The 27,214-nt window shown below is 51.4% G+C and overlaps 1 protein-coding gene and 1 long non-coding RNA gene across 2 annotated transcripts in view; one reads left to right on the top strand and one right to left on the bottom strand.

Moving 5' to 3' along the window:
• The window catches only part of SLC24A4 (solute carrier family 24 member 4), a 158,050-nt gene that overhangs the window by 95,109 nt on the left and 35,727 nt on the right, over nucleotides 1-27,214 (top strand). The window contains exons 3-12 of the mRNA XM_010968709.3: nucleotides 942-1,018; nucleotides 3,532-3,606; nucleotides 6,073-6,157; nucleotides 6,725-6,828; nucleotides 7,643-7,717; nucleotides 10,483-10,508; nucleotides 12,090-12,143; nucleotides 13,698-13,840; nucleotides 18,377-18,546; nucleotides 22,767-22,971. Of these exons, the coding sequence (XP_010967011.1) occupies nucleotides 942-1,018; nucleotides 3,532-3,606; nucleotides 6,073-6,157; nucleotides 6,725-6,828; nucleotides 7,643-7,717; nucleotides 10,483-10,508; nucleotides 12,090-12,143; nucleotides 13,698-13,840; nucleotides 18,377-18,546; nucleotides 22,767-22,971 (1,014 nt within the window). The remainder of the gene's footprint in view (nucleotides 1-941; nucleotides 1,019-3,531; nucleotides 3,607-6,072; nucleotides 6,158-6,724; nucleotides 6,829-7,642; nucleotides 7,718-10,482; nucleotides 10,509-12,089; nucleotides 12,144-13,697; nucleotides 13,841-18,376; nucleotides 18,547-22,766; nucleotides 22,972-27,214) is intronic.
• Nucleotides 687-26,738, bottom strand: LOC141577879 (uncharacterized). The gene is made up of 2 exons (XR_012507415.1): nucleotides 25,033-26,738; nucleotides 687-3,621 (listed from the first exon to the last, which is right to left on the bottom strand). It is a non-coding gene; the product is annotated as an uncharacterized LOC141577879 (long non-coding RNA).

Here is a 27,214-nt window from a genome sequence, read left to right as displayed (position 1 = left end):
CTTTATTGAGATGTAATTCACCTATTTAAAGTATACAATTCAGTGGCTCTTAATATATTCGGAATTGTACAAGCATCACCACGATTTTAAACTTTTTCATTACCCCAGAAAGAAACCCAGTACCTCTCAGCTGTCATCCCCCGTACCTTCCAGCAGTAGGCAACCGCTGATCTACCTCCGCCTCAATAGATTTGCCTGTTCTAAACATTTTGTACTAATGGAATCACACAACATGTGGTCTTTTGTGATGGGCTGCTTTCACTGAGCAAAATGTTTTCAAGCTCCGTCTACATTGTAACATGTATCGGTACTTCACCTCTTTCTATTGCCAAATAATATTCCATTTGTGTGGCTAAATCATGTTTTATTTATCCATTCCTCAGTTGGTAATGTTTGGGTTGTTTCCACATATTAATTTTTTATGAATATTACTACTATGGACATTCGTGTCCAGGTTTTGTGTGGACATATGTTTTCATTTCTCTTGGGTGGGTACTTGGGAGTGGAATTGCTGGGTTATATGGTAACTCCGTGTTTAACCTTTTGAGGAACTGCCAGACTGTTTTCCAACTTGACTGCACCATTTTGCATTCCCACTAGTCATGTATGAGGGTTCCAGTATTTCCACATCCTTGTCAACACTTACTTGTGTTTTTTGTTTATAACATCCTAGTGGGTATGAAGTGTTTCTTTTTTTTTTTTTTTAATTGCAAGGGATATGCAAAACACAATCAACTCTAAGGTACTAGACTCTCTGGATAAACATTGCATCCAGCAATGTTTTCCTAAGAGTGCAGGTCTGCCCTGGACTGAGGAGAAGCAGCTGGCCTTCTCCCCAGGCAGTCTAACATGGGGGGACTCCACAGTTCCCTGGCTGACCCCCAGGTCTCAGATGATGCTCGTGGGTAACTAACACCCTGCTGTGTCCTCTTATCTTTCAGCCATTCACGAGTTCCCCGCAGACCTGTTCTCCAATCAGGAGCGACAGCATGGAGCCGTCCTGCTGCACATCCTCGGTGTAAGTGGTCCTCTCGGGATGGGACGTCCCTAAACTTCAGGCAGGGGAAGCCTGTCTTCAGAGCACAGCATGTCAAAGGTCCTGTCCAAGCCTTGTAGGAGCTCTGTGAGAACAGATTCTGGACGCATTTTAACCACAAGAAAATGAAGTCTTAAGAATATGAAGTGGCTTGCTCAGTGTTATACAGTGAGTGGCCCCAGAACCAAGTCAAGGATTCAAGTCTTCTTGTGCCTCCTTTACTGCTTTTATAAAATAGGCGTGACGGCATCTTTCCCAGATAGGTAAAGACGAGTGAATGTGGGTCAAGTCCATCGGACATCGCATGGCACAGGATAAGTGCTCCATCCCTGCTTGCTAGCATGGGTCCCATGACCTCACCCCCATTTTACCACCTTGACATAACTGCACTTGCTTCTTCCCAAACTTCCCTCGGTGTTAGATGAGCCCTGATGACCAGTGGTGGAGTTCAGATAGCAATTCAAGAAGGCGTAGTGGGCTCCAGCCTAAACTACAGGTCAAAGTCACTCTTCTCTGTAGGCAAACTAGAGCCTGCAGCTACTGCCTGCGCTTGTAAATAAAGTTTTATCAGAACACAGCCATTCTCATGCATTTCTACGTCATCTGTGGCTATTTTTGTGCGTCAGTGGCAGAGCTGAGTGGTAGTGATGGAGACTCCGTGGTCCACAAAACCACAAAAATTTACCGTCTCTTCCTTTGTAGAAAAAGTTTGCCAGCCCTGTTGTCTGGTGCGGGGAAATAAAGGTGTCCAGGGTTTGCTTTTCTGTGCTGGATCAACCATAGCACATGTTCCTCCTGATCAGGTTCCCCAACCACCCAGCACCATCCGCTTACATATTTAAACCCAACCAAGTATCTGTCTTTGCGAGAGACAATTGAGCAAGTGAAGGCTGGGATTCTCATAGGTGGTAGCCACCGGAGAATAATGAATGAGTGACGTTTTAATTAACAGGGTAAGCCATTAGTGAAAATGAAGGTTTAGGCAGATTTTGAGTGACAGGCCTGTGTATTATTTCTGTAATAATTATTATCTTCCCAGTGTCTCTGGCTTTCCCGTGCCCTCCCCTTTCACTAAGGGGGTGTGGGTTTGGCAAATTAGTCCCGCAGTTCTGTCCCCCTGCCTTATGAAAGTCTTGGCGTTGCTACGACAAAGCCTTTTTTCCTGAACCTGAGAGGACCTCAGGAATTTTGCAGGAACCCACACCCTCCATATTTGTGTCTCTTTGCTTCCTCCCAAAAGATAATGAATCATATCCAAGGACAGCCACGCCTGGACTTCAATAGACGTCTGCCTTGGATGCTTTGGTCACAGCTGATAGATCTTCCACTTTATTTAATCACGATTAATTGTTCAGTTGTCAGAACATCACACTGTTTTAGCTGAAGCAGCCCAGCCTTTCCCTCTTTTGCGAACAGGGCATTTACATCACTTTTTCTTTGAAGAAGGAAATGGCTTCCCCCCCAGTGCTTGGGGTAAAATCCCATCTCCTTTCTGCGGGTCCTGGTCCTTGCCTCTCCCTCCAACCTCACATTCTCCATTTTCTACCTTATTCTCACTCTGTTCTACCGGCACCAGTGACCTTACTGTTCCTCAGATTCATCAAATAGGCCCCTGCCTCAGGACCTTTGCACTTATTGTTTCCTGGGAGTTATACTTTATTTGCCTATTTGTCCCCCATTAAGGTAAGTTATAAGAGGCAGAGGCTTTTCCTGGCATCGTCACCACATACCCCTAATGGCTTGAACAGTACCTGGCACATAAGACCAGCTCAGTAAAGCTGTCTTGGGTAGACAGGTCAGGGAGGGGTTCTGTAGTAAAACAATCTAAAAACCACTGATCTGTTCTTAACTCTGTCATCAAACAGATGAGGAAACTAAGACCTGGAGACGTGACTTATCCAAAGTCACAAGTCAGGTAATTCCCAGGATCAGCCCTGGAATCTGAACTCTGTCCTATGAGCCTCCCAGTGTAAATGGCTTGTATGTTATAACCTGGGCCAACATCAAGTAGTGTCGCAGGAAATGCTGGGTCTCAAGTCACCGTCTGTTTTGGCAGGGGGTGGGCCGTTGATAATAAGGAAATGATGCCTTTGCTAAAACTAAAGAGGGGAAACCAGGAGGATGATTAAACTCTTAAAATGGTGATTTCAGATGCTTTCCTCTTGGCCCTTAAGGTTAGGATCTTGCCTTTTGAGGGTATAACCCTGGTGCTGGAGAGAGAGCTGCTTCTTTAAGAAGAGAGGAAGGGACACAGGCCCGAGTTTTTGTCCCCTCTGCTGCTCAGCAAGTTATTTCTCTTGTTAGGGCCTCAGTTTCCCCATCTGTCTGGGGGGAATTGAGAAAACACATCTCAGTGGTGCTGGAATTTTCTTCCGTGCCTCCGTCCCTTCACCTGGCCTCTGCCCTAGCGGGCTGGTTTGGCGCGTGATGGGTGCCTGGCCATGCCCGGCGGTGGCAGGTGTGTGGGCTGACGCTGTCTCCCGTTTCATTCACAGGCTCTGTACATGTTCTACGCCTTGGCCATAGTATGTGATGACTTCTTTGTTCCATCTCTAGAGAAGATCTGCGAGGTACGTGAGAGGGGCCTGGGGATGAACAACACGTGGCACGTCAGTACCAGGCCAGACGGGGCTAGGGTGGGGAGCACCCTGGAGGTGAAGGTTGTCAGCCCAAGCGCTTGCCGCCATCATGGCAAAGCCTCGTCCGAACCCCCCAAATTAGAGTTAGAGGGGTGGCGTCCTGTCCCAGAGCTTGGCAGAAGAAAAGGCTCCCCACTTGAAATCGTTACCCACGGCCTCTGGCTTTAATGCTGGCATGGGTAGTTGAATCAAACCTGGTTAGTTAGGGAGCGTTTGCCCAAACCAGGTGCAGGGGGCAGGTACCAGGGGGGATCGGGGTGCCGAGCTGCACCTGCAGGGAAGACTCTCCATCCTAACCTTTGCAGCCTGACATTTTCTCCTTTTATTTGTTCTGTCAATTTTTCACTTCTTTCTCCTCGTGTACAAGACTCCAATCTTTCTCTTTACTCTGACTCTTGGCTTCTGGCCAAGGAAGGAAAACGACCTCTGTTTTCAGCACCTGCTGTGGGCAGGCTGCGCTGGGCATCAGCACACTTTATCTGCATGCAGTCTCCCAGCTGTCTGAGGACATGTTGCTGTTGGGACGTTTGCAGCTGGGGACACAGGTTGTTGGGAATCAGCGCTTCCCCACTGCTTTGTCCCCTGCTGAGCACACAGTAGGAATGGCTGCTTTTGACCTGGGTATTCTAAATAGTGAATGACCTGGCCAAAGTGTGCAAAGGCCTTTCCCTCCCCTGCCCACCCCTGTCCCCACCCTTCCCCCCACCCAGATCGAGACATGTGCTTACCATCATCAAGACACTTGTGAGAGAGAGAAATGAGCCAGAGAAAGAGCATAAGGAACAGAATCAGGAAATGACTGCTGGGGTGTCAGGGCAGGAGGCTCAGCCCAGGGGCAGGTCCCCGGAGTGGCGGGCTGAGGGTACAGCAGTTACTACAGGCAGCTGGCAGCCTGTCGCTACTTCAGAGGAAGCCCTGGGGGAAAACAGTCAGCTGGTCCTTACAGAATGTGCATCCCAGGCACCCATCATTGTAAGAGCTTGGATGTCACGGCCACAGAGTTGGGACCCCTCTCTGCCTCGGGTTGACAGAAACCCATGGGAAATGGGTGACTGAAGGCACAAGACCACATACGGTGGAGGTGCCCTGCAGGGTTGCCTGCCTCCCTAAAAACAGAGGTGGGTGAGGGTGATGATCCTGGCAAGATGGATGGAAGGGGCTCTGGGAGAGCTATCCAAGGACTCAGAAGCCTAAAGGAGGGAGGAAGAGGTTCTTTTGAAGGGAAACCCAGGAACATTTCCTGGAGGAGATGACATTTGGTCCAGGTGTTGGAAGTGAGAAGGATTTCCACAGGCAGAGCAGAAGGGGAAGGGCATTCCAGAGGGAAGGAATGACAAAGGCAGGGCGAAGGCAGGACAGGATGTAGCATGGTTTGGATTCTGCAGGAAGCTATTGGATGTGCTTTGATAGCTGAACCTCTTCCATGACACCTCTTTGGCAAGGTCAGGTGACCAGGCTTCTGTCTGGGGTCAGTGTTGTGCCCCCATTTTCCATCAAGCCCTGAGCTCCAACCCTTCTGTAGTAAGCTCTATGGGGAGGTTGTGCTGGCCCGGGGATTCCAAAGTGCCCGACGTACTTTGGGAGGCGGGGTGGGAGCTGGAGGAGGCTGAGCCCTGCCCTCAGCCAGCCTGCCCAGAGGCCTTCTGAGACCCACAGGTGGGCGCCTTCAAATTGGCATTCAGGTGGACCCAGAATCTCCATGGTTTCCCCAAGCATTCAAAGCTTCCAGCACCACATTCCAGATCAGAGGATGGGCCTCTGTCTCAGTGAGCAGCCAGGTATCAGCCCTGCCACTGAGAAGGCCTTCTGGGTGGAGGAGGCAGGCTGTGTGTCCCCCAAGGCCTCTGAGTCCCACAACCCTGACATGTGGAGGTCGGCATGGTACCCAAGGTCTGTGTGGGCACCAGATGTGATGGGCTCTAGACTGGTGGAATTCTCACTGAGCACCAGGCCCTGTTCTAAGCACTGGGGATCCAAAGATGAAAAAGACCAAACCTGCCCTCGTCATCCAGCAAGGAAGGCAAATGAATGGACCTCAGACCCTCACTGTGTGGTTTGTGTTTCAGCAGTGGAGGACCAAACACTGTGCCTGTCCCAGGGCAGCACCTGGCTCAGGGTGGCCGCTTAGAAAGGCTTTATCAAGGAGACATTGTTTAAAAGCTCAGAGAATGAACAGAAGTTAACCAATGAGGAGAGAAGATGGGATTCTGGGTTGGTGTCCGGCAGAGTGGAGGAGGGCATGCGCTCAAAGTGCAGGGAGGGGAGGCTGCCAGCTGAGGAGCCTGGCTCTGGCCACGGTGCTGCTCCCCTAACCTCTTCCTGGCTACCGAGTGTCCAGCTCATGTGTCCACCACCCCTACATCAGAGCCTGAGGGGCTGCGGTCACTTCTGTTTCAGAAACTCCATCTCAGTGAAGATGTGGCTGGAGCTACCTTCATGGCTGCAGGAAGCTCGACGCCAGAACTGTTTGCCTCTGTTATTGGTATGAAATCCCAACAGTGAGGGCATTTGTCAGCTCTGAGCCTCAGTTTTCTCATCTGTAAAATGGTAGAAATGGAGAGATAGAAAGTGAATTAGTGGTTCCCTGGGGCATGGATGGAGTGAGGTACTAACAGGTATGGATTTCCTTCTGGGGTGATGAAAACATTCTAAAACTAGATTGTGGTGAGCATCGTACAGTTCTGTGACTATACCAAAAAACGCTGAAATGATATTTTAACTGGGTGAACTTTATGGCATGTAAATTACATCTCAATAAGGCTGTTTTAAAAAATGGAGTGAAAGAAGACAAACCCCTAAATAAATAGACAGACAGACAGATAGATAGATAGATAGATAGATAAAGCTGTTTGAAAAAAAAAGGGAAGATTGGAGTAGCCGATCCCTGAGGGCACTTCCACCTCCGGTTTTGCCATTCTCACCAGCATCGTAGGTGTTTTCTGATGGTAAGAATAAATTCCCTCTGTTCATGGGTGAGGGGGCACAGGCTTAGAGCCAGCCAGGCAGGCCTGGGCTTTGCAGATGACGATTTGTGCCTTTTTCTTTCCAGGTGTATTCATCACCCACGGAGATGTGGGGGTTGGGACCATCGTGGGCTCTGCTGTGTTCAATATCCTGTGTATCATTGGCGTTTGTGGGTTATTTGCAGGGCAGGTCAGTGGTTTCTCTCTCCTTATGAAATGACACAGGGGCAGGGTGGGGAGACCCAAGGCCCAGCCTTGGCCTTGTGCATAACTCCCTATGGCTTTGAGACGTGGCTTTCCCTCTGAGCCCTTTTCCTCGCATGTAACAGTGGTGTCCGATGTTCCCTCCACCCCTGGCACTTGGGGGGCTCTGAGAGCAAGAAGTATATCAGCTGCCTGCCAGTCCGAGGGGGACCATTCATTAAACAGCTTAAATGTTTAAAAGGAGCCTCCTCTAACCTTGACCCTGAGCTAGACTCTGGAAATAATCAGGGCCTGCCTAGGGCCTCCCCGCAGGGAGCTTCCCCGTGAAGCTGGCTTGTTGCTGATACCCCGTCGCATATTCCTGGTCCTCAGAGCCACAGGGGGACATTAGACTTGACCTCAGAGAGTCGAGGTCATGGGTAGGCTTTGCCTGGCCAAGGGATGTAGAGGTACGGCATCTAGTCACCCCTAGAAGGTTCCAGCGTGGGTGGGGGAGAGTGAGTGCATCTGGCCTCCCCTTGACACCTGGCTTCTGCTGGGAAACATGCCATGTGGTCACCGTGGAGAAACAAGGGGCAGCTTTGCCATCACTTATGCATGTTGTTCTGTTATAATGAAGAGCACAGGGTGGCCTTGGGCAGCCAGGCAAGGTGGGGATCTGGTGGCGCAGTTACAATGAGCTCCGTGGGCATGTCTCTGCACCTGCAGGATTTGGAGGTGGTGGGAGCCCCCAGCTATGTCCCCCTGCCCTGCTCTCCGTCTCCCGGGCCAATAAACACTGAAGGCCCTTTGCTCGGCAGGTGGTCCGTCTGACGTGGTGGGCCGTGTGCCGAGACTCCGTGTACTACACCCTCTCTGTCATCGTGCTCATTGCCGTGAGTTACCCCCTCCCCCTCCCCTGTGAAGGCACCGGGCCCCTGCCCACCCCTGTCCCTGGCACTGTAACCAGAGAACCCACGGCATCCCCACCCTGGGGTGTGCTGGCCACTGACTGCAGTCACACTGACAATCCCCTGCCACAGTGCCCCCCTTTCCCAACAACCTCACACCTGACGCTTTGGTTATTGAGTGCATCCAGGGACCACCTTGAGGGCAAAAAGGCCTTGGAAAAACTAAAGCAGGTGTCATGCGCCTCATTCATTTAGGTTCAAACACGTGCTCATCAGAGGCCCTTCAGAGCCTCACTCAGAGCCTGTTCGCTAGGAGCAGAGTTTGTGGTTTCCCAGCCCACTGGGGAGCAGTCAGAGAGGCCAGCTGGGAGCAAGGCTGGGGGCAGAAGAGGAGCCAAACCAGGGATCCCTGGGGCCCGTTAGTTTGGGGGGGTATTATCCCTGTGGCCCCTCAGAGGGCTGGGGGGACCTCATGGCACATGACAATGACAGCAGTGAAGTCCGTGACACATGTTACTGCCGAGGACCATGTCACCCACAGGGGAGTGGTTTCCATCCAAAAGGAGCTCTAAAGTGGTGGCGTGAGGGCAGGTCGTATTCAATGAGGGCAGATGCAAGTGGCATGCCCACGTTCTAGGGTATGGATGGTCCCTAGAGCGACAGTTCTCAACCTTACAAGATCTAGAACCAACTGGGGATGAGAGTCACGACCCTTGTATTAGTTATCTGCTGCTGTGTAACAACTTTCCCTTAACACTCAGCAGCTTAAAACAGCAAACATTCATTGCTGTCATTGTCTATGGATCAAAATCTGGGAGTGGCTTCACTGAGCCCTCTGGCTCAGGTCTCTCACAGGTATCATCCAGGTGTAATTATCTCTGGGCTCCCTGCACGAGGACCTGCTTTCAGGACCCCTTGCGCAGCTGCGGGCAGGCCTCAGGCTGTTCCATGGTGCAGCTCACAGAATGGCAACTGGTTTCCCTCCGACCGAGGGTGAGGAGGCACCGACATGGAAGCCATGGTCTGTTTGTGACCAAATCTTGGAAGTGACAACCCAGCACTTTTGCCATATTCTGTTAGGAGCAGATCCCCAAGTCCAGGCCACATACACAAGCGGAGCATGAACATCAGGCTAGGGGCTCGCTGGGGCATCTGAGAGCACTCACCACACCCCTAAAAATGGAAGTTATAGATAAAACAGTTTACCTACACACAATGTTAAAAAATACATAGACTGTACTATAAAGGACAGATGAAAGTAGTTTATAACAGAAGAATGTATCTTCCAGTGTGTAAATGTTTTGGCACAAAGGTGCTAGAACACAGGATGATGTCATCCGTTGTCCCCATATAGAAAAATCTGTGAGGCCAACGACTACCAGCGCAGACTGAGGTGTGCTGGGCTGGCATGTAAACCCTGTGAGTGGTGCCCACATTGATGATGTCATTTCCCCAAATTATCAATGACTCCTGATAAAATCTTAAACAGCCGAGTACAGTTGTCTCTCAATTTGCATGACAGTTCACTCACTAGAAAATTAAGCATTTATTAAAACCATGGGAAAATACTTTGATTTGTAAAATGGAGTTAAGTTTGAGGCTCAGATTTTTTTTTTTTTGCTTGCCTAAATATTTAGCAGGAGATATTTAAAGTGTGTGACAAATATAGAAAAACTCCTCCGTTAGAACCGTTTCACATGTTCTAGGCTGGCCAGCACCCCTGGCCTTCACCTCCTCTAAATGCCAGTAGCCCTCCATTATGTTATAAAAACTGAAACCATCCCCATAAATGTCCCCCAAGTTCCCCAGGGGGTGGCACCAGGCTCCCTCTGTTGAATGCCTCTTCCTCAGAGCCTGGATTTTGGGGAGCCTCACAGTGATGCCTGGCCAGGATGGCCCTCTCCGAAGTGGCTTCCCAAAGCAAGATCCTATGTGTGACACCTGCCGTGACAGCCAGGAGACGGGTATAATGGGCCCAAGTCAGACAACAGCCCCCTGGCCTCTCCTGCAATCCTGTGTAGGGACCTTGGTGTCTCTAAGATCAGATTGGTGGGCACCTTCACCTTCCAGTGCACACCAGGCCTGGCTGGGGCAGTCACAGGGGTCCTCCCCTGGACCACAGCAGCACCTGACATCTTTGTCCCCTTTGGAAGATGCAAGTTGGGGTTGTTAGGCAACATTGGCGCCCTCTTGGGAAGCCATGGCATCCCCACCACCACCCCTGGCCTCCCTTCAAATGGTACAAGTGGGTCCCTTACCCTCAGAGTTTTCAAAAGTGTTACTATTTTTAAGAAAACATACCTTCCTCCCTACACATCCCCACCCCCACACATAGGTACGAGAGATAGACAGACAGACAGATATAGATAGACATACATATGTATCTACATACACACAGAGACAGGTGCCTTTTCAGTTTTTAAGATCCTTGGTTTCTGCAGCTCTTCCATTAATGAGGACAGACCCCCGCCAGTTGGACCCCGTGGGTACTTGGACTTTCACGAAGCACAAGCCATTTCTCTCGGGAGCCCCACCCCAGCCCTCACACTGCATCATGTGCTGACCGAGGTTTCCACCAAGGAAAGGTCACTATTTACATTTGAGAAACTGAGACACGGAGACAGGAGCCCAGCTTTCTGTGAAACACGTAACAAGCCAGTATGTGTCGGCTTGAGGTGCTTAGGGGTCTGGGTTGGTTCTGCTTTTGGAATAAATCTGTCCCCCTGCCCTTTGTTTCTTTTGCCTTCTAGTTCATATACGACGAGGAAATTGTGTGGTAAGTTTTTAAAGTTTGTTTCTCGTTGTCCCTTTTTTGTTAGTATCCTTGCTTTGCTTGTTGGGTTCGTTGAAGCTTTTTAAAAATTATTTTTACAAACATGAGCTTGTGAACTTGTGAAAGTAAAAAGGGTATCGTTCTAAACAATTATGCCTTTGTTTATCCTTTCAAAGTGACAAAGATTGTTTTTGTTAATATTCTTGCCCTGCCAGATATCAGGATATATTCTAAAGCTAAAATAATGAAGACAGTGTGGTGTTTTGCCCAGGGATAAGCAGAGGCCACTGTGGCTATGGAACCAAGGGCCCAGTAATGGGCCCAGTTCTGGGCTGGGGGACATGGCAGGCATCATGACAGGGCAGTGAGTCAGGGAGGGGGTCTCAGATGCTGCTGGGACAACTAGGAATCCATATAGAATAAAGTAACATCAGATCCCTCCCTCACACCTTATACAAGACTAAGTTCTAGATGAATTAAAGATCTTGCTATAAAAAGCAAAACTAAAATAGTTAAGAATAAAATACAGGGACTCATCCTTATGACTTTGAGGGAGGAGATGATTGCTTAATCTACATAAAACACAAATTTCTAAAGACAAGGTTGATACTTCCACCCTAACTTAGAGGGCATAAATGTGTCTTACATTCACAAGCTATGAAAATGTTCTCTTCGTTGGGAGTGATTCAGATCTGCATCATGTATGTGATTATTTATGGGCATATATTCAGGAAGGCCTGATGTGAGTGCTGTGTGCTGGGGACCCAGAGCGACCTGGCTCTGGGTCCTGACCCCCCATGTCAGTCAGAAAGCCTCTCCACTCTGGGGCTCCTTTTCCTCATCTATAGATGGAGTTTTGGGGAGATGGCAGGGTCAGATCATCTACAACTCTCTTTGCGGCTCTGCTGGGCCACAAGCTCTGTCAGCAGAGGAGAGCCCCCCCAAAGGACTGTAGCTCATGCCGGGCACATAGTAGGTCTTCAGTACACACTTGTCAGATGACCAAATTAAGCCATGTTTAAATTAGGATTCCCCAAAGTCTTATGTTCTGAGCTGGGAAAAAAAAAAATCCCATCACATGTGGGGTTGGATGCTACATCTGCAGGAGGGTAGTCAGTGCAGCCCAGAAAGACCCCCGCCCTACCCTGCCGCACCCCCACATTCAGCCCAGGAGGCTCCTGGGCCCGGCCTGTCTCATCAGGCAGTTCTTAGGGCCCCCTTCCCACCTGCGCACACAGCTTCTCTGGTCCATGGCCAGAATCCCGTGTGACCAGAGGGCCTCTTAGGATCAAATCTGCCTGACTCCAGGCCCCTCCCTTCCTTGAATCTGGGATGAGGTGACCCTGGCCCCTCCTTTTTCTAGGTAGACAGGGGAACTCCTCCCGAGTCCTACAGGCTCCCTGTAGTTGAGAAGGACCCACCCTCAGCCTTCTCTCTCGTTACCAAGTGGGCTTTGGGCTGCAGGACAGCTGGGGCTGGGGGCCTGGGCTGGGCGCTGGGTCAGGGAACATAGCAGGACATCCTGCCACGGCTGCAGTGCCATAGGCCTCCCTGGCTCTAACCAGTCTCCTTTCTCTCCTTGAGGTGGGAAGGCCTGGTGCTCATCATCTTGTACGTGTTTTACATTCTGATCATGAAGTAAGTGCCCTTTTCTTCCAAGCTGTCTGACCCCTCGTTCCACACCCTGCTCTCGCCTTTTGTTAGAGCCAAGAGAAAACCTTCATCAGACCTTTCGGTCACTTTTGGCCACCCCAGGTCTCTGGAGAGAGATGTTCAGATGCGGTTTTAGGGTGCTGTCCGCTCTCAGGCCAGGGGAGTCGTGCTGGGTGGCTGGTGCGCGGAGGATGAAGCCACTCCCGAAACAAGTAGGAGGCAAGGGCCTCTCCCGCCTGCTCCACACCCAGGTCCACGCCCCAGGGTGACCACCCTATTTTGCTGTCTCTGTAAATCGCCTAATAATTTAATACGACTCTTTTGAAAAAGCCAGGCATCCCCGCTTTCTCCAGTCTTCATAAAATGCCACCTCTCAGGGCCACCACCTTGCACAAGCACAGAGGGGCACCACTGTAGTTCTAAAGATGCAGATGCTGGGTCCGGGGTTGTGCACCCTCGAGGGCCTCCGGAAGCTGCCCAGGTCAGAATCATCTCAAGACTACCCATGACGAGTATTACTCAGCCATAGAAAGGAAGGGAGTTCTGACTCACGCCACAAGGTGGATGAACCCTGAGGACCTTATACTGAGTGAAAGGGATCCTCACAGAAGTACAAATATTGTACGGTTCTACTCAGCTGAGTTACCAAGGAGAGTCAGATTCCTAGAGGCAGACAGCAAATTAGAGATTGATTACCAGGTGCTTGGGAGGGAGTGATGAATGACTGATTGATTAACGGGAACAGAGTTCTGTTTGGGGTGCTGAAAAAGTTCAGGAAGTGGATAGTGGTGACGGTTGCCTAACATCGTGGAAGCAATTAATACGATTCAACTGTACACTTAGAAGATGGTTAAGATAGCAAACTTCATGTTACATGTATTTTTCCACAATTAAAAAAAAACCCACCCGTGAGCTAAGGCATGTTCAGTTTTAGCTTTCTCCTCACTCCTCCACAGGTGATTGAAGAGAAAAACACCCCTGAGTCTTACGAGACTGAATCCCTGAGTTCACAGTTTTATAAGAATGGGGAATCAGCCGTCAAACTGCAAGGGAATTGTCCTTAAGTGATCTTCTCTCTGAGTGCCTTTCAGCAAGGCAGCCTGGGGTCTGGGGTGGAGTTTCCTCTCTGTGGGAACTGTGATGCTAGGCGGGAATGATTCAGGGAAGGCTGGCGGCTGTGGGACAGACACCTGCTTTGAGCCTGTCCAGAGGCTGGGCTGAACTTCTTTTGTTAGGACAGGCTTGTGGCAGGCATAAGTAGGCCTCATTGATTTTCTAAGGCTGAAGCTCTCTTATGCCCTCAGGAAGCCCACTGGCATCTCAGTAGGAGCAGGCCCCCTGTGACTGCACATTGTTCCAAGGTTCTTGTCAGGAAACTCTCATCAGCTCAGTTGAAAAGCCTTAGTTCCCCAGCCCCTCGCCAGGGCCAGGATCCCTGCAGGTGCACAGGGGAGGGCGGGGGGAGGAGGGGGAGGCCCCTGCCCACGCCCCTGCTGGTCTCTCCTGCATCTCTGACCTCCTGCCTTAACTGATTTGCAGGTACAATGTGAAGATGCAGGCCTTTTTCACAGTCAAACAAAAGACCATTGCAAATGGCAACACGGTCAACAGTGAGCTGGAGGATGGTAATGATTACTGTGATAGTAGCTCTGATGACCCCTCCGTGCCATTGCTGGGGCAAGGTAAGGCTGAGCAGACAGGAGTGGGCCAACCGTGCCGTTGAAACCACTCTCCCCTTCTCTGTGTGTGTGTGCATGTGTGCACACACACAGATGCAAGCACACACACACTCCCCCTAAATTGTCATTCTCTTACCATTGGTCACAGGACCCTGAATGAGGACGGCCAGTCATTTAGGCATGTGGCTCAGATAGACATTTGCTTAGATGGGAGAAGGATGACTCAAGAGTCAAAAATTACATCCTTGGGGGTCTCCCCAAGCCTCCCAAGGAAGGCTCGAGGCTGGCTTGGCTTTCCTGAAATGCGGTGAATGACATCTTTGACCAGTGTCACAGGCCAGTGACAGGAAGCTGAGGACTTGGGGTGGCAGTGTGGGCCCGGGGTTCCCTGTGGTTTCTCAAATGCCAGGTTCAGTTCTGGAGAGCCCACTGGCTCACCGCCCAGAGGAGCAGCAAGTCTGGGAAAGACAGCTGACCAGGAGTTCCCAGACCCCCGCCCCCAGAGACCTGCTCAGGAGCCCCTTCCCCTGGGGACTGCAGCTTAGTCTCCTTGGCTTCTGTTTGGCTCCCTTGTCTGGGGGTTCTGGGCCTTCAGAGCCAACCCAGAGAGTCATCTCTGCCAAGTCCCCCGAATGTCTAGGCCTGACCAGCTACTGCCCTGGAAACCTTGTCCTCATTTCTTAATGCAGCTGGTGACCAGGTGATTCCATCTGGGGGCAGCGCCAGGAAGGCGAGGGGATTCACACTCTTCCCCCCCAAGACCTGTGTGAAGGCCTGAGTTGGTTCTTGTAGTTTGCGTCTGGAACAAACAGCTGAAGCTGGCATTGCCAGGTTCTACCTTAACCGGGAGAGAGCACCCTGGACTGGCCACCTGAGGGCTCTTTCTCCCTTATTCCTCATGGCCCTGGACAAGTCACATCCTCTTTCAGGCAACTTTAATTCCTTCTTGGCCCCTCTGATGTCACCGTGGAGTCTCAGGGGACTGTTCGCCTGTATCAGGGACATGTGGGGCCCAGAACCTATACCCTTGGCCCCCTCCCCCATCTCCACCCTGAGGCAGATCAGGGTAGGAGCTTCCCCCAGTGTGCACTTTGGGCAAGTATGTTCTGTCCCGTCTCGGGTAACCCCGAGAGGAGGGCACCTGTCCTAGGTGCTGGAGTGAGGGCTGAGTCTCTCCACACAGCTGGATGAGGGCTGATGAGGGGAGGATATGGGTGCCAGCAAGGCCACAGCCTGGCCACCGGAGGCCCGCTTGTGGGGGACAGAGATCAGATGCCTGTAGAGCGTGGGGCTGTGCGATGTGTCCTGTTCCTTAAATGCCGAGCAGGCTACCCCAGGGGAGAGTCCGTTTCCAGGACAGCCTCCGCAGAAGGGGAGGATTTCTGGATTTTAGCCCCACAGACGTAGCAGCTGTGAGACAGTCCCCACACACAGCCTCTCAAGCAGAGGCTGTTGCTGGCCACCCTCGTACACGGGGATCAGTGCTCCTGGGGTCCTCTGCACCTTCACAGCAAGAGGAGAGATTCTGAGTGCTGTCATTCAGGCCAGCAGAAAATGCTTGCGTTTTCAGGTGCCAGCCCTAGGAGCTACCTGCAGCCCATGTGGCTGACGGAGGCGGCCCATGCCCAGTGCCACATGACGGGGGTGTGAGCCACTTCCTCCTCCGGGGAACTCCAGGCTGCCCTGAGGCCACAGCCCACTTGGGGCCTTTTCAGATGCTCTCTGGTGGCCCTCTCTCCCTCACTTGTGTACCCATGACAGTAGGATTTCCTTCAAGTTTGTTACTTTTCCCCAAAGCTCTAAGCCCAGGGAAATTTCTAGAAAAATAGGCCTCCCTCCAACTTCTGTCAGTGTGGATGCATTTAGGTAAAGGCCAAGGAGGAAAAGGTCCAGGGGGTTGGGGGGACCATGCCTGGAATTGAAGAAGTGGAGGCCCAGAGAGGCAGCCATGCTTGGTGGTGCCCCTTCCCTCCCAGAGGGCCGTGTGAGAGTCACTTCAGGCCCTGTCCCCTAGAAGCAGATTGACTAGGGCCGGAGAAGGGGCACCCATGACACCCCAGAGAGGCCTGAGGGGAACAGTGGGGCTTTGGGACTTTGCCTTTTCTGACAGTGTTGCCACAGAATCTTTCCAACCCAGAGCTCCCCTCCACCAAGTCCTCAGCCTCCAGGCAGATTGAACAAACCACCCCACCCAGGGAAGTCAAAGATTGTTGACTGGTAGGTCCTTTCAGGAATACCCGTACACCCACACACCCCTACCTGACTTTACTGTTATCAGTTTTGGAGTTTGTTTAATGCAATCTCTTGACAGGAGAGAAAACTGCCCTTTTACCCCCGACTCTTATAAAATGCCTTTATGTTCTTAAATGTTCTTAAAGGTCGTGCAGGTCAGCTCACCCGACCAGCTCAGACCAGTTTTCCCTTTTAGGGGAGACAGCATTCTCCAGCTTTGTTCTATGTTCAGTTGTTTGGGGTTTTTCCCTAAAACTTTTACAAATTATTTTACATCCCATTTCAGTTCTGCTCAAGAAAGCAGAGCACAGTACACCAAGAAAAGGTGCCTGGGCCTGAGGCAGGAAGGCACGCCGTTTCCTGCCACAGCTGGGAGTCTGGCCCCTCCTTGCTGGCTGTCCGGTGGCCTTGCACACAGCCCGACAGCCAGGGCCATCTTGACCCCTAGCTAGGCTCACTCTGGGACCTTTCCCAGCTGCCGTGGCCCTGGATACAACTTCGGCTTGCATCAGGGAGGGAGGGGGTGATGCCCGGCCTTAGGCTGAACTGCCAGAAAAACATGCTGTAACTGATCAGGTTACCTGCTGGGCAGGCACCCTTGGTTTGGACGTATCACCCTGTGCTGCCCCTTAGTGGGCGGTGCCAGGACAAGAGAAGCCAAGTTTCATAGCTCTTCCCTCCTTTTGGGCCCAGTCGTTCTCCCAGGCGGTGCCTTTGACAGGGCTGTTTCTACCGACGGAGGCTGGCACCTGCCACTGTTTGGCTGGTCTCTCCATCTGGGAGGGAGGGATTCCAGCTTTCCTGCAGCAGGGAGGGGCAGTGGGCACAGGGGCTCCTGCTCCTCCGACTGGGGCCGAGCCGTGGAGTTCTGCCAGGAGGCCAGAGACCCCGAGCCTTGAAGCCCTTCTACTAACACCCTCCTTCAAATAACTCCCTGGCATCTTGGCCACCATCAAGAATGCTGCCCCGACTCTCGGCATCCACCGCACGCTAATCATCTCTGGCAATCTCTGTTGGCCTTTGTCTCCTTAACTCTTCTCTTCTAAATTGTAAGTAATCTGCTTTCATCCAAGCAATAACACATGCATTAAAAAAAAATCCATGAGTCCAACGCACGCCCCTTTGGCGGTTAGCGTCTGTCTCCGACAAATGCATGGTCCTCCTGGCTTTGGTTCTAACCACACGCCTCCTGTCTGCTGAGCCTTGCTGCCTGTTTGGTGAGGGTGTGTGTGTCTGGTGTGCATTTGTTCGTGTTTGTGCCATTAACTCGAGTGCAGGTTTGCTCTCAGTTGCTTCTGGTTACTCTTACCCAGCAAGGTCACTCACTGGGAGCTGGTAACCAGTGCATAGGGACGGGCGTATCTGCTTTGATAGCCCTGGGAGGGGAGCGCCCCCCTGCTTCTGTGTGCTGTGTTCACGAGTGTCTCTGTTTCTGGACCCTCCAGGGCTCTGGAGTCACATGTCAAACTCTCCAGGATTCTAGCCCGGAGTATGTTTGTGAAGGTGGCAAGGAAGGTTTTCTTCCGCCTCATGAGCAGAAGCAAAGGGTCAGAGAGTGTAGCCTCCCTGCAGGAGGGCGCTGGTTTTATTGGGAACCCTGGCTTTGCCGGCAGCTCACCATGCACCCTCAGCAAGCAGGCTCCTGTCCTGGGTCTCAGTCGCCTCTTCCAGGGCCTGTGATCCAGATCTTCGACCTCACTGCCTACCTCACGGAGAACAAATTTAGATGCACCCTCTGTGCCAGGTGGAGGAGGTTCCTCTACGACAGAGCAGGTGGCCTCATGGATGTTTAGAACCAGTACCCTCTGGTGTCATCCAGCATTTTCCATTCCAGGGGGCCCTTGTCAATTTGTAAAGTTTTGTCTGAGCCTCTAAACAGAAGGGAAGAAAGTCCTCTCAGAGTCACAGGTGAGAGATGGCAGGGGCCTGTCCACTTTATGGGTGGGCTGGCTGCCCTGGGAGGCTTAGATGAGGAATTAAGAGACCTTTGCAATTAGCCAAGCCTGGGCCCCAGAAGATAGGGGCCTCGACTGACAGGGGCGCAAGCCATGGAGGTGTGGGAGTGGTCCTGTAACGGGGGACCATGGGGCACCACGGGGCTCTGTTTAATGTTCGCGGTCAGCAGGCGGTTCCAACCCAGGGGCCCACGTGGACTAACAGGAGGAGCTGAAGCCAGGCTCCCAGGTGGCTACGGCTGCTTCACCTACAGCCCACGACATCTGCAATGCAAGGGGAAGTCAGTCCCCCAGAACCTGGGTTCTGCTTCTGTGGGTCACAACGCTAATTTTGGCTTTGTGCTCAATACAGTGAAGGAGGAGCCACAGTACAGCAAAAACCCGGTGGTGATGGTGGACGAGGTCATGAGCTCCAGCCCTCCCAAGTTCAACTTCCCAGAGGCAGGCTTACGCATAATGATCACCAATAAGTTTGGACCCCGGACACGGCTGCGCATGGCCAGCAGGATCATAATTAACGAGGTGAGTTGGCCTCGAGGACCGTGAGAGTGTGAGAGCATGAGAGCGAGCAGCCTCGGGCGGGTCAGATACTCTGAGGAGGCCCTGGCTCATCAGGACGCTTCCTGCTGTCGGACCCTGGGCATCCTCTGCCAGGCTGGCGTTTGTCACCTGGAACCCAGACATCACCTGCAGGCAGGATATGGTCCTATCTGGAGGGATTTTAAGGCAGGTAGCAATTGAATACCATGCCTGCCATGTTCCACCGAGTATTTTGTCAAGTACTAGATAAAACTAATTGGAGCAAGGTCTGAAGTATGGACTGTTTTGTTGTTGTTGTTTAATGTTACTTAGGACAAAAAGGACGCGCACACACCTGTTCTCTGTGGATTGAGCAACTCTAGAAGGAAACCGAGACACTGGTGGGTGGCAGTTACCCCTGGGGACTTCCTTTGTACTCTGTACCCCAGAGCTCTTCTTGAAAACGTGTGCCATGTCCCTTTCTCATTTGGGAAGAAAAAAACATTTTTTAATACATTTGAATCTTATTTAACATACAAACAACAGAGCAAAGCTAACAGGATTTTTGCTTACCAACTTTCCTGGACTTTGCTGTATATGTGCATGTTGGGGCTTTTAGCCCTTATCCTCAGACACAGATCTTGAACCTTCCATGCCCAAACATGGGTCATTGGCACACGGATTGGTATGGAAGAACACTATTGACAGTGCTTAAAGGGTCTGTATTTTGAACTTTTCTGCTTTGATTTTATATGTAATGTGCCCTCTCTATGGAAAGTGTATGAAGAAAGGGAAGAATTGCAAGCTTTGACCCATTCTGCATCATTTTGGTCCAAAGTAATAAGATTTAAATCAGTGAAATTTTAATGAATCGTGGCCATTTCTCACAGTGTGATGATTGTACCCACTGGTTGCTGGGTGAGCCCCTCTTAAGGATTTGGGTTTCCAGTATCCACAGCCAAGGAAATGGGGGTTCTGATGAGCTGCTACAAGACCCTCCTGCCCCCCACATGTTTTGAGCTTCTGGGAAAACCGTGTCTTCTACCACGTTGGGACTGTCCTGCCCTGGCAGGCAGTGTGGGGAGCCAGGCTCAGGAGGAAGAAATTCTGAGTTTTAATCCCATATTGGCCACCAACTCACTTAATCTTCCTGGGCCTCAGTTTCTATGAGGAGGTGTTGGGCAGAATGCTTCCAACTCAAAAAACATCAGTGACACATGACACAAAGGCTGTGCCTGGGGATTATGCAGTGTCATCGAGGAAACTCATCACGGAATGGGGATGGGGGAGAATGAAAGCCACAAAATGTCCAGTTTTGAGGTTGTTTCTTAAGACCCTTTGGTTTCATTTCCTCTTCATTTTAATTCTAGAAGGTTTCAGAGAAGTTAGCGAAGTTAAAATTAATCCATGGTAGAAATGCCCGTGGGATGGATGCCATTCTTTGTTCATCATCAGAAAGCGTATGGAGGGGTGGGTGCTGGTGGGGAGGGGGTGAGGCTCTGTTTTTCCTTTATTCCAAGGCTACCTCTGACCGTACTTGACCATCCACATCCTTAGTCACCACGATGCGTTGCCAAAGGGCCCAGAATTTCACGCACCCTTGGTTTCTCCTTCCTCCTGTGTGTCCATCCCACCTGGTCCCCCACCTCTTTCATCCCCAGAACTCTCTCCTCCTCGTCTCTCATCGGGATGCTGGTTATTTTGAGCTGCACAATTAGCTCTAATTTACTGAGCCCCGCTGTGTGCCCGGCACTGGTGCTGGATATTTTACCTGTGTTACAGCGTTAGTCCTGTGATATTTCCAATTCATCAGAGGCAAGTAATTTTCCCAAAGCCACACAACCAGTAAGAAGGCAGAACAGGAAATCCAACCAAAATCGGAGTCTAGACTACTTAAGGGGAGCTGCATAGATTCTTAGGGGTCAGTCTAGTCCATCTCCCTTGCTCCCTTCTTTTTCTGTCTTTATTCACTCTATAATATCCAGCCCCTGCTTGAGTTGCTTGTTATTTATTGCCTCTTCCACGTGTCAGCCTTTTGGACATCAAGCTGCGGTTGCCACCTCTGATTTTCTTTTTGAATTAAATACCCTTGGGAAAATAAAAATAAACATCCTTGGAACTTCCTACCCTCCCTAATGTGGCAGGATTCTGGTCCTCACCAACTCGTTACTCTCCTATAGAAACCTTCTGATTTGTCTTTCCAAGCATGTGGATCTATCACCTCCTTTGTGTTGTAATTTATGCCTCTTTTAATACAACCTCAGGTAGCTGTATATTATTTTTCAAGTATAATTCTCTGTTGATTCTTATTAATAAGCTCAAGTCATGACCTCTTCCATTTGCTACCATTCATGTTCCACTGAGTCACACCCCGCCTCCTTACAATTCTGTCCTTACACAGCTATTAGGTTTTTTGGGTTGTTTTGTAGGTTTTTTTTTTTTTAAACTGTAAGGATGACCTTTCATTTAACTCTATTTGGGCAGCAAAATATTATGCCTCCATGCCTGGGCCTGAGTCTCAGGCATAGATCACTTTGCTCTTTTCGGTGGGCCAAGTGTTGTGAGCACACTCATAGGAGAAAAAGTTTTAAATTTCCACCAAACCCTAGACTTCATGACTTAGGAGCCCCAGCCGAAAGCCAGCTTGAAGGCTTTTAACAGTCAATTCCTCTTTTCTTTTAGGAAAATAACATGCCTCCATTTTAAGTAATAATGACTTTTTTTCCTCTTTTTTTTGCTTCCAGTAACCACAAAGATAAGTGTCAGGCCCCCACAGTTATGGAGTATTGCCTGGGGCATGTGTGTACTGACTCTGGTCTCCTGTTGAAGTGATTGGGAAGGATCTATGTGTCCACTGTGTGAGGATCATTACCCACAAGGACTAAAGCTGGTCCACAAATATTTTTCCTGAGAATCCAGATAAAGATGAGCTGTGCAAAGGCAAACAGATTCTCAGGAACATGGGAACCTGTTCATTTCTTGAAATGTGGCCTCTGCTTTTCCCTGGTTTAGTAGAAAACCACAGACTTGGTGAGGAAAGCTGGATTCTGCATGGGTGGAAAGGAGGCAGACTTGGTCAACAGCTACAAGGAGATGGGAAAGGGGAGGGGACAGATTGGTTCAGAGCACACTCATCAGCTCTGGCAAAAGACTTGGACAACAGAGGCCCTCCAGATGGCCAGTAACCCCGTAATAAGGTGCTCAACATCATTAGTTATGAGGGAAATGCAGATTAAAACCACTATTGGATACCACCACACATCCACCTGCATGGCTGAAATTAAAAGGACTGACAATATCAAACGTTGACAGGGACGGGAAGCAACTGAAATTGTAATCCTATGCTGGTACGAGTGTAAAATGGTTCAACAAGCACCTACCTGATGACCTCGCAATCCCACTCCTACACCTGAGAGAAATGAGTGCATGTGTCCCCAAAAAGGCACGTACACAAATGTTCGTAGCTTTCTTCATGATAATGGAAAAGGGGAAACAACCCAAATGCCCATCAACAGGCAAAGGCTACAATGTGGGTCATTCACACAACAGAGTACTATTTAGCCCTGAAAATAGCAAACTACTGATTCATGCAACAACGTGGATGAACGTCACAGATACTAGGCTGAGTGAGAGAAGCCAGACATAAAACAATATGTACTCTTTGAATCCATGTATATGAAGCTCAGATTCAGGAAAAACTAGTTGATGTTTATAAAAGTCAGAATAGGGGTTACCTGGTTGACCTCTGGAGACAGGGGACCCTAAGGGAGTCGTCTGAGGGGCTAGAAATGTTCTAGGTCTTAATGTGAAGCATCATTGGGCTGTTGTACACTTACTATTAGTGTATTTTTTATGTGATATACCTAAAAATTTTTTTCTGTTTAACTCTGCAAAGTGTCTCCTGTGACTGTCTTCAGGTGGTTTATGACCATCCCCTGGGGTGGCTGGAGTGATCACTGTCATCCAATGTCATGGGCTGGGTTGGCAGGTTGGCACTAAGAGGAGGCGGCCCGGGGTTCTGACCTGGTGGTGTTGGGATGGGTCCAAGGGGAGCATGAGCAAACTGAGCTAGATTCCAAGGTCCTTGTGCCATTCCTCGGGCAAACCCGTCTCCAGGGGTGTTATTCTAGAAACCTTTAAGGTCACCTGAATGTGAGGAACAAAGCAACAGGGCGACAGTTTGTCACGTGCCTCGGTGTCCTTCTTGCCTTCTGTCCACACAGAGGCAGAGGCTGATCAACTCGGCAAACGGTGTGAGCAGCAAGCCACTTCAGAATGGGAGGCACGAGAACATGGAGAACGGGAACGTTCCCGGGGAAAATGCCGAAGAGCCGCCACGGGAGCAGGAGCAGCAGCTGCCGCCCCCGCCGCCGCCCCTGGAGCCAGAGCCAGTGGAGGCCGCCTTCCTGTCCCCCTTCTCCGTGCCCGGTGAGTTCTGGGGCGCCGGGCTTTTGGGCCATGCTGCTGGGGACCAAGCCCTGGTCTTCAGGATGGAGACATGGACCCGTGAGGGCGAGGGAGGCTGGTGTGAAGGGTGGACATTGGGTCACTCGATGAACACCTCATAAGTGCTGAGCTGTGAATTAGAGCTGCGGTGGGTGCAGGCTCTGCCCAGTGTAGGAGAGCCTGGGTACCAGACGGCCGCCAGCTGGAGACATGGGAAGTGCCAGTAACCCCTAGTAACCACGCTCAGATGCCCAGGGCCACAGGGCCTTCTCGTGCAGTAAGAAAGAGTGACCTCATACGTTATTTTTATGGACATGAGGAGACTCTCCAGCCCTTCCAGCGTGGGTGGGCTGTTTTGCCCATGAGATGCTTATTTGTTGTGACAGAATGTCCTAAGGCCACAAATGATCTTTAGGTGGTTACACCTTATATATTTGACAACTCGCCTACTTATGAGTCAGTCAGATCAGGCCGTGGCTCTGCCCCCAGCCCTCAGTGTCCTCCCATCTCTCTGGAGTCTGACCTCCATGGCCCAGTGTTATCTGACTGCTGGCTCCTTGTTGACCTCTCTTCTGCTCTCCCTTCCTCTCCTGCCCTCTGCTCCAGCCACACTGGCCTCCTCACTGTCCTTCCCAGGACATAGCAGATGTGCTTCTGCCCCAGGACCTTTGCACTTGCTGTTTGCAGGAAAGCACTTTCCCTAGTCATCCATATGGCCCACTCCCTCACCTTCTTCAGGTCTCTGCTTAAATGTCACCTTCTCAATGTGGCCTTACCTGACTGCCCTATTTTAATTTTTTTTTTTAATCTTATGTGTCTCCCTGGCTGAAATGTCAGCTCCATGCCAACAGGGGTCTCTGTCTGTTTCATTCACTGCTGTAACCCCGGTGCCCAAGCCTGACACATAGTATGTGCTTAGTAGATAACCACCAGATGAATGAATTCAGGAGTTCGTGTTCAAGAGGAGCTGCAGACATGCCCAGTCTGCCTGCACCTTCAACCAGACTCCTCTGCAGCCCATGATGGTAAATGAAGGCGTGAACTGTTTAGCCCCCTCTCAGAGTTCTTTTCTTGGTGTCCTGCCATCCAGAGAGGCAGCAGAATTCCAAAACTTTCAAGTGCAAACTTGATGTTTTTCTGAAAAGAATACTATGTTTAACATCAGGCTCACAGACCAGGCCTGATTTGGGAGATGGCTTGATGTAGGGGTGGGGGCGGGGCTGTAGGAGGGAACTGTGGGGGGCGGGCTGCCCCAGCCTCTCATCCCCTCGTCCCCACCATGGTAACACTTCTGCTTCCCGAGTAGATGGGCGGCGTGGGCCTGCCCAGGCTGGGCTGCTCTGCCTCCGCACTTCAGCTGGAAGATATAGGTTCTATTTGCCAGCACAGGGCCTCCTGGGAGTTTCTGGATTTGAGTCTCCAGAACTTGCTGAGCACAGCTATTCAGGGCCGGGTTCCAAAACCCAGACATTCCAAAGACTGGAGCAGGGCCTGGGAATCAGCCTTTTCAAACCTTCTCTGGGTGATTCCTGGGGCCTAGGCCGAGTTGGGACTTGCTGCTCCTGATCAGCACCTCCCAACCTTCTTTCACATTAAGAGGAGACCCAGAAAATGAAATTCACCCCCCACCGAGGTCACAGAGGGTGACCCCTGGGCTGGGCCTCCCCAGGATCCTCTCTGGTGACCAGAGGGCTGCGGGGATCTATGTCCTGGACTGCCTCTGGTACATCCCTGGTACATCGGCCCACTTGCCAGAACACTCTGTGGGAGTAAGGTCATGCCCAGCCAGCTCATCTGCTGGGCTAAAGGGCAAACTGTCTTTGGGTAGGAGCTTGGCCCCTGGGGTGGGTCTGGGACACTGAGCAAAGGAGGAGTGGTTTTCTCCAGATCCTGGACACCTGTATCAGATCATCCTTTTGGGTAAGCAGGAGAAAGCAGCTTTCTGACAGGCAGAATCCTGGAAGGGCAATGTGCCCACCCAGAGGAGAGCCAGCTCCAGGGCTGATGGACCAGGACAGTCCCGCCCCACGTAGCATTTCTTACCTCTGTGTTCCTGAGAGGTCCGGACACAGGCCCCTGGGTACCCCACACAGCCCTGAGTTGTCCCATCACACGAAGTCCACGTGGGGCCGAGAACAGGGACTCGGAGCTGCAGTCACCAGTGAGGTTTCAGTTCCTCAGGGCCCAGATGCCAGGGAGGGCTGGAGTGTGGCCACAGTGAGGGAGGTGCAGCTGTGGTCTAGGAACAACCTATCTTGCAGCAGGGTTAAGACTGAGAAGGAACTACCATTCCCTGAGTTCCCCGGTAAGTGGGTGGAATCCCCATTATACAGATGTGGGGCCCAACGGGGCCACAGCTGCCACCTTCCACTAGTCATTTCATCTGAATCCTGGTTCTGGTGCTGCCCACCGTCCAGGGCTCTGCAGGAAACCAGGGCAGGGATATGCCCTTCGGGGCAGCTGCTGTCCTATAGCGAGAAGCAGCCATGTGCAAGGACAGCTCATTTTTCCATTTCCTTGAAATCTTGAGTTTGGCAGGATTGTGTGGGGTGGACCCCAGGGCCAACCGCCCCCTCCTCTTGTCCTCGTTCCAGGATCTGTGCTCCTCAGAGAAGTGGCTTGTAGGAAATCAGATCTAGCTCCCTGTGGGGACTCTGGACAGGTCACCTCCCGGGGTGGCGGGCTTAGAATGCTGGTCTCTTGCAAGGGCTGGGACCAGATTGCTCCCAGGTTCTGTGCACCCATGAGCCCTTCTCCAGGGAGCCCTGCCCTTCCTGGTGGGCGGGGACTTCCTCCTGCAGTTGGTTCCACATTCCTCTTCAAGTCAGAGGTTCAAGACATTCCCCTGGGCTGGCCCACAACGGAGCTGAGTGCTGCGAGCTTCCGCCCAAAGCTTGCCTCTCCTTGCTCTCAGGGACAGGCCGGAGCTTCCTGTGTCCCTGAGGAAGTCTCCCTTTGTGTCCCTGCGGAAGTGTTTCCAGGTGTTACCCTGGGAAACCACAAGTCACTTCCTCCCAGCCTTCCTCCTCCTCCCCCTTGGGTGGGAATGGAGTTACGTGGCTGCCGCCCGTTTAGGTGTGTTCAGCGGCCAAGGGAAATCAAGGCCCATGTGGGCAGAGGGTCACGGGAAATCAGAGCCAGTGGTGGATGCAGCACCTACGAGAAATTCCACGTGTCCAGCTCCAGACCCTCCTTCCTCCCACTCACCCACCTCATCTTTTCAACTTGACTCTGGTTGTGGCTTTGAAGTGATCTGGGGCTGTGGGGTGGCCCTGAGGGGCTTCAGGGGTGGTTGGAGCTAGTGTTCTCCCAAGCTGGGCCCCCGGGAGGAATCATGGGGCCAAGGAAGGGATTACAAGGCAGGGCATTGGGAAGAGGGGAGAAGCCATCCCTCTGGTCAGCCTGGAACCAGTGTGGCTACGGGTGACAAGGAATGAACCCAGCCCATCTGGTGCGCGGCTCTTCTGGGTTGTCGGGGACAGGCTGGGAGGCAGGCGCTGGAGTCTGGAGGTCCTGGGTTTGAATCTCGGTTCTGCTGCTCACCAGCATTCTGGGCCTGGGCCTGAGCAAGCTGCTTCACTTCCTAAGCCTCCATTCTTCATCTGCAAGGTGAATGATGGCATCCTGGTCTCTGTAAGCAGTAAATAAGATGGACCATTCATCACTGCCTCTGTGCACTGCCTGACACATGGGTGTTCATGTGGATCATAGTGGGTTTAGTCACATGGCTTCTGTTAAACCCAGCTTCTCACACCCTCCCCTGCTTGAACTGTAAGCAGTGTTCTAGAAAGGTCACAGGTGCCAGAGTCCCTGGAGGCCTGGCACTGTGGTCATCCCCAGTATCAGGGAGAGGCAGCTAGTATCTACTAAGCACCTGCTATGTGCTGGGCACTGGGCTTCAGGCACTTTGCAGACATGATGATTCCTTCAGTCAGGAAGTATTTGGGTACCAGACTGTTCTGGGCCTTGGGGATACAGATGGGAACAGGACAGCCATGGTCCCTGCCCTCAGGGAGCTTCCAGGCTTGCAGAGTAAATCCAAGCAGATAATCATGGGATGTACTATATGCCTCATGTCCTGCACTTATCACATAGCTGATGGGTGGAAAGAGGAGATGGAAATGCCAGCCTGGGGTCCCCGGGCTCTGCCCACCCACATGAGGCATCACTGGGTTCGTGGACCAGAGCCCAGGGCACCCAGCTGCAGTCCAGCTCTGGTGGCCGC

This window comes from Camelus bactrianus, chromosome 6 (assembly GCF_048773025.1).
Source record: "Camelus bactrianus isolate YW-2024 breed Bactrian camel chromosome 6, ASM4877302v1, whole genome shotgun sequence".
In the NCBI taxonomy this organism is placed as follows: domain Eukaryota; kingdom Metazoa; phylum Chordata; class Mammalia; order Artiodactyla; family Camelidae; genus Camelus; species Camelus bactrianus.
Note: the sequence above shows the minus strand (reverse complement) of the source record. Positions and strands in the feature narration are given on the sequence as shown.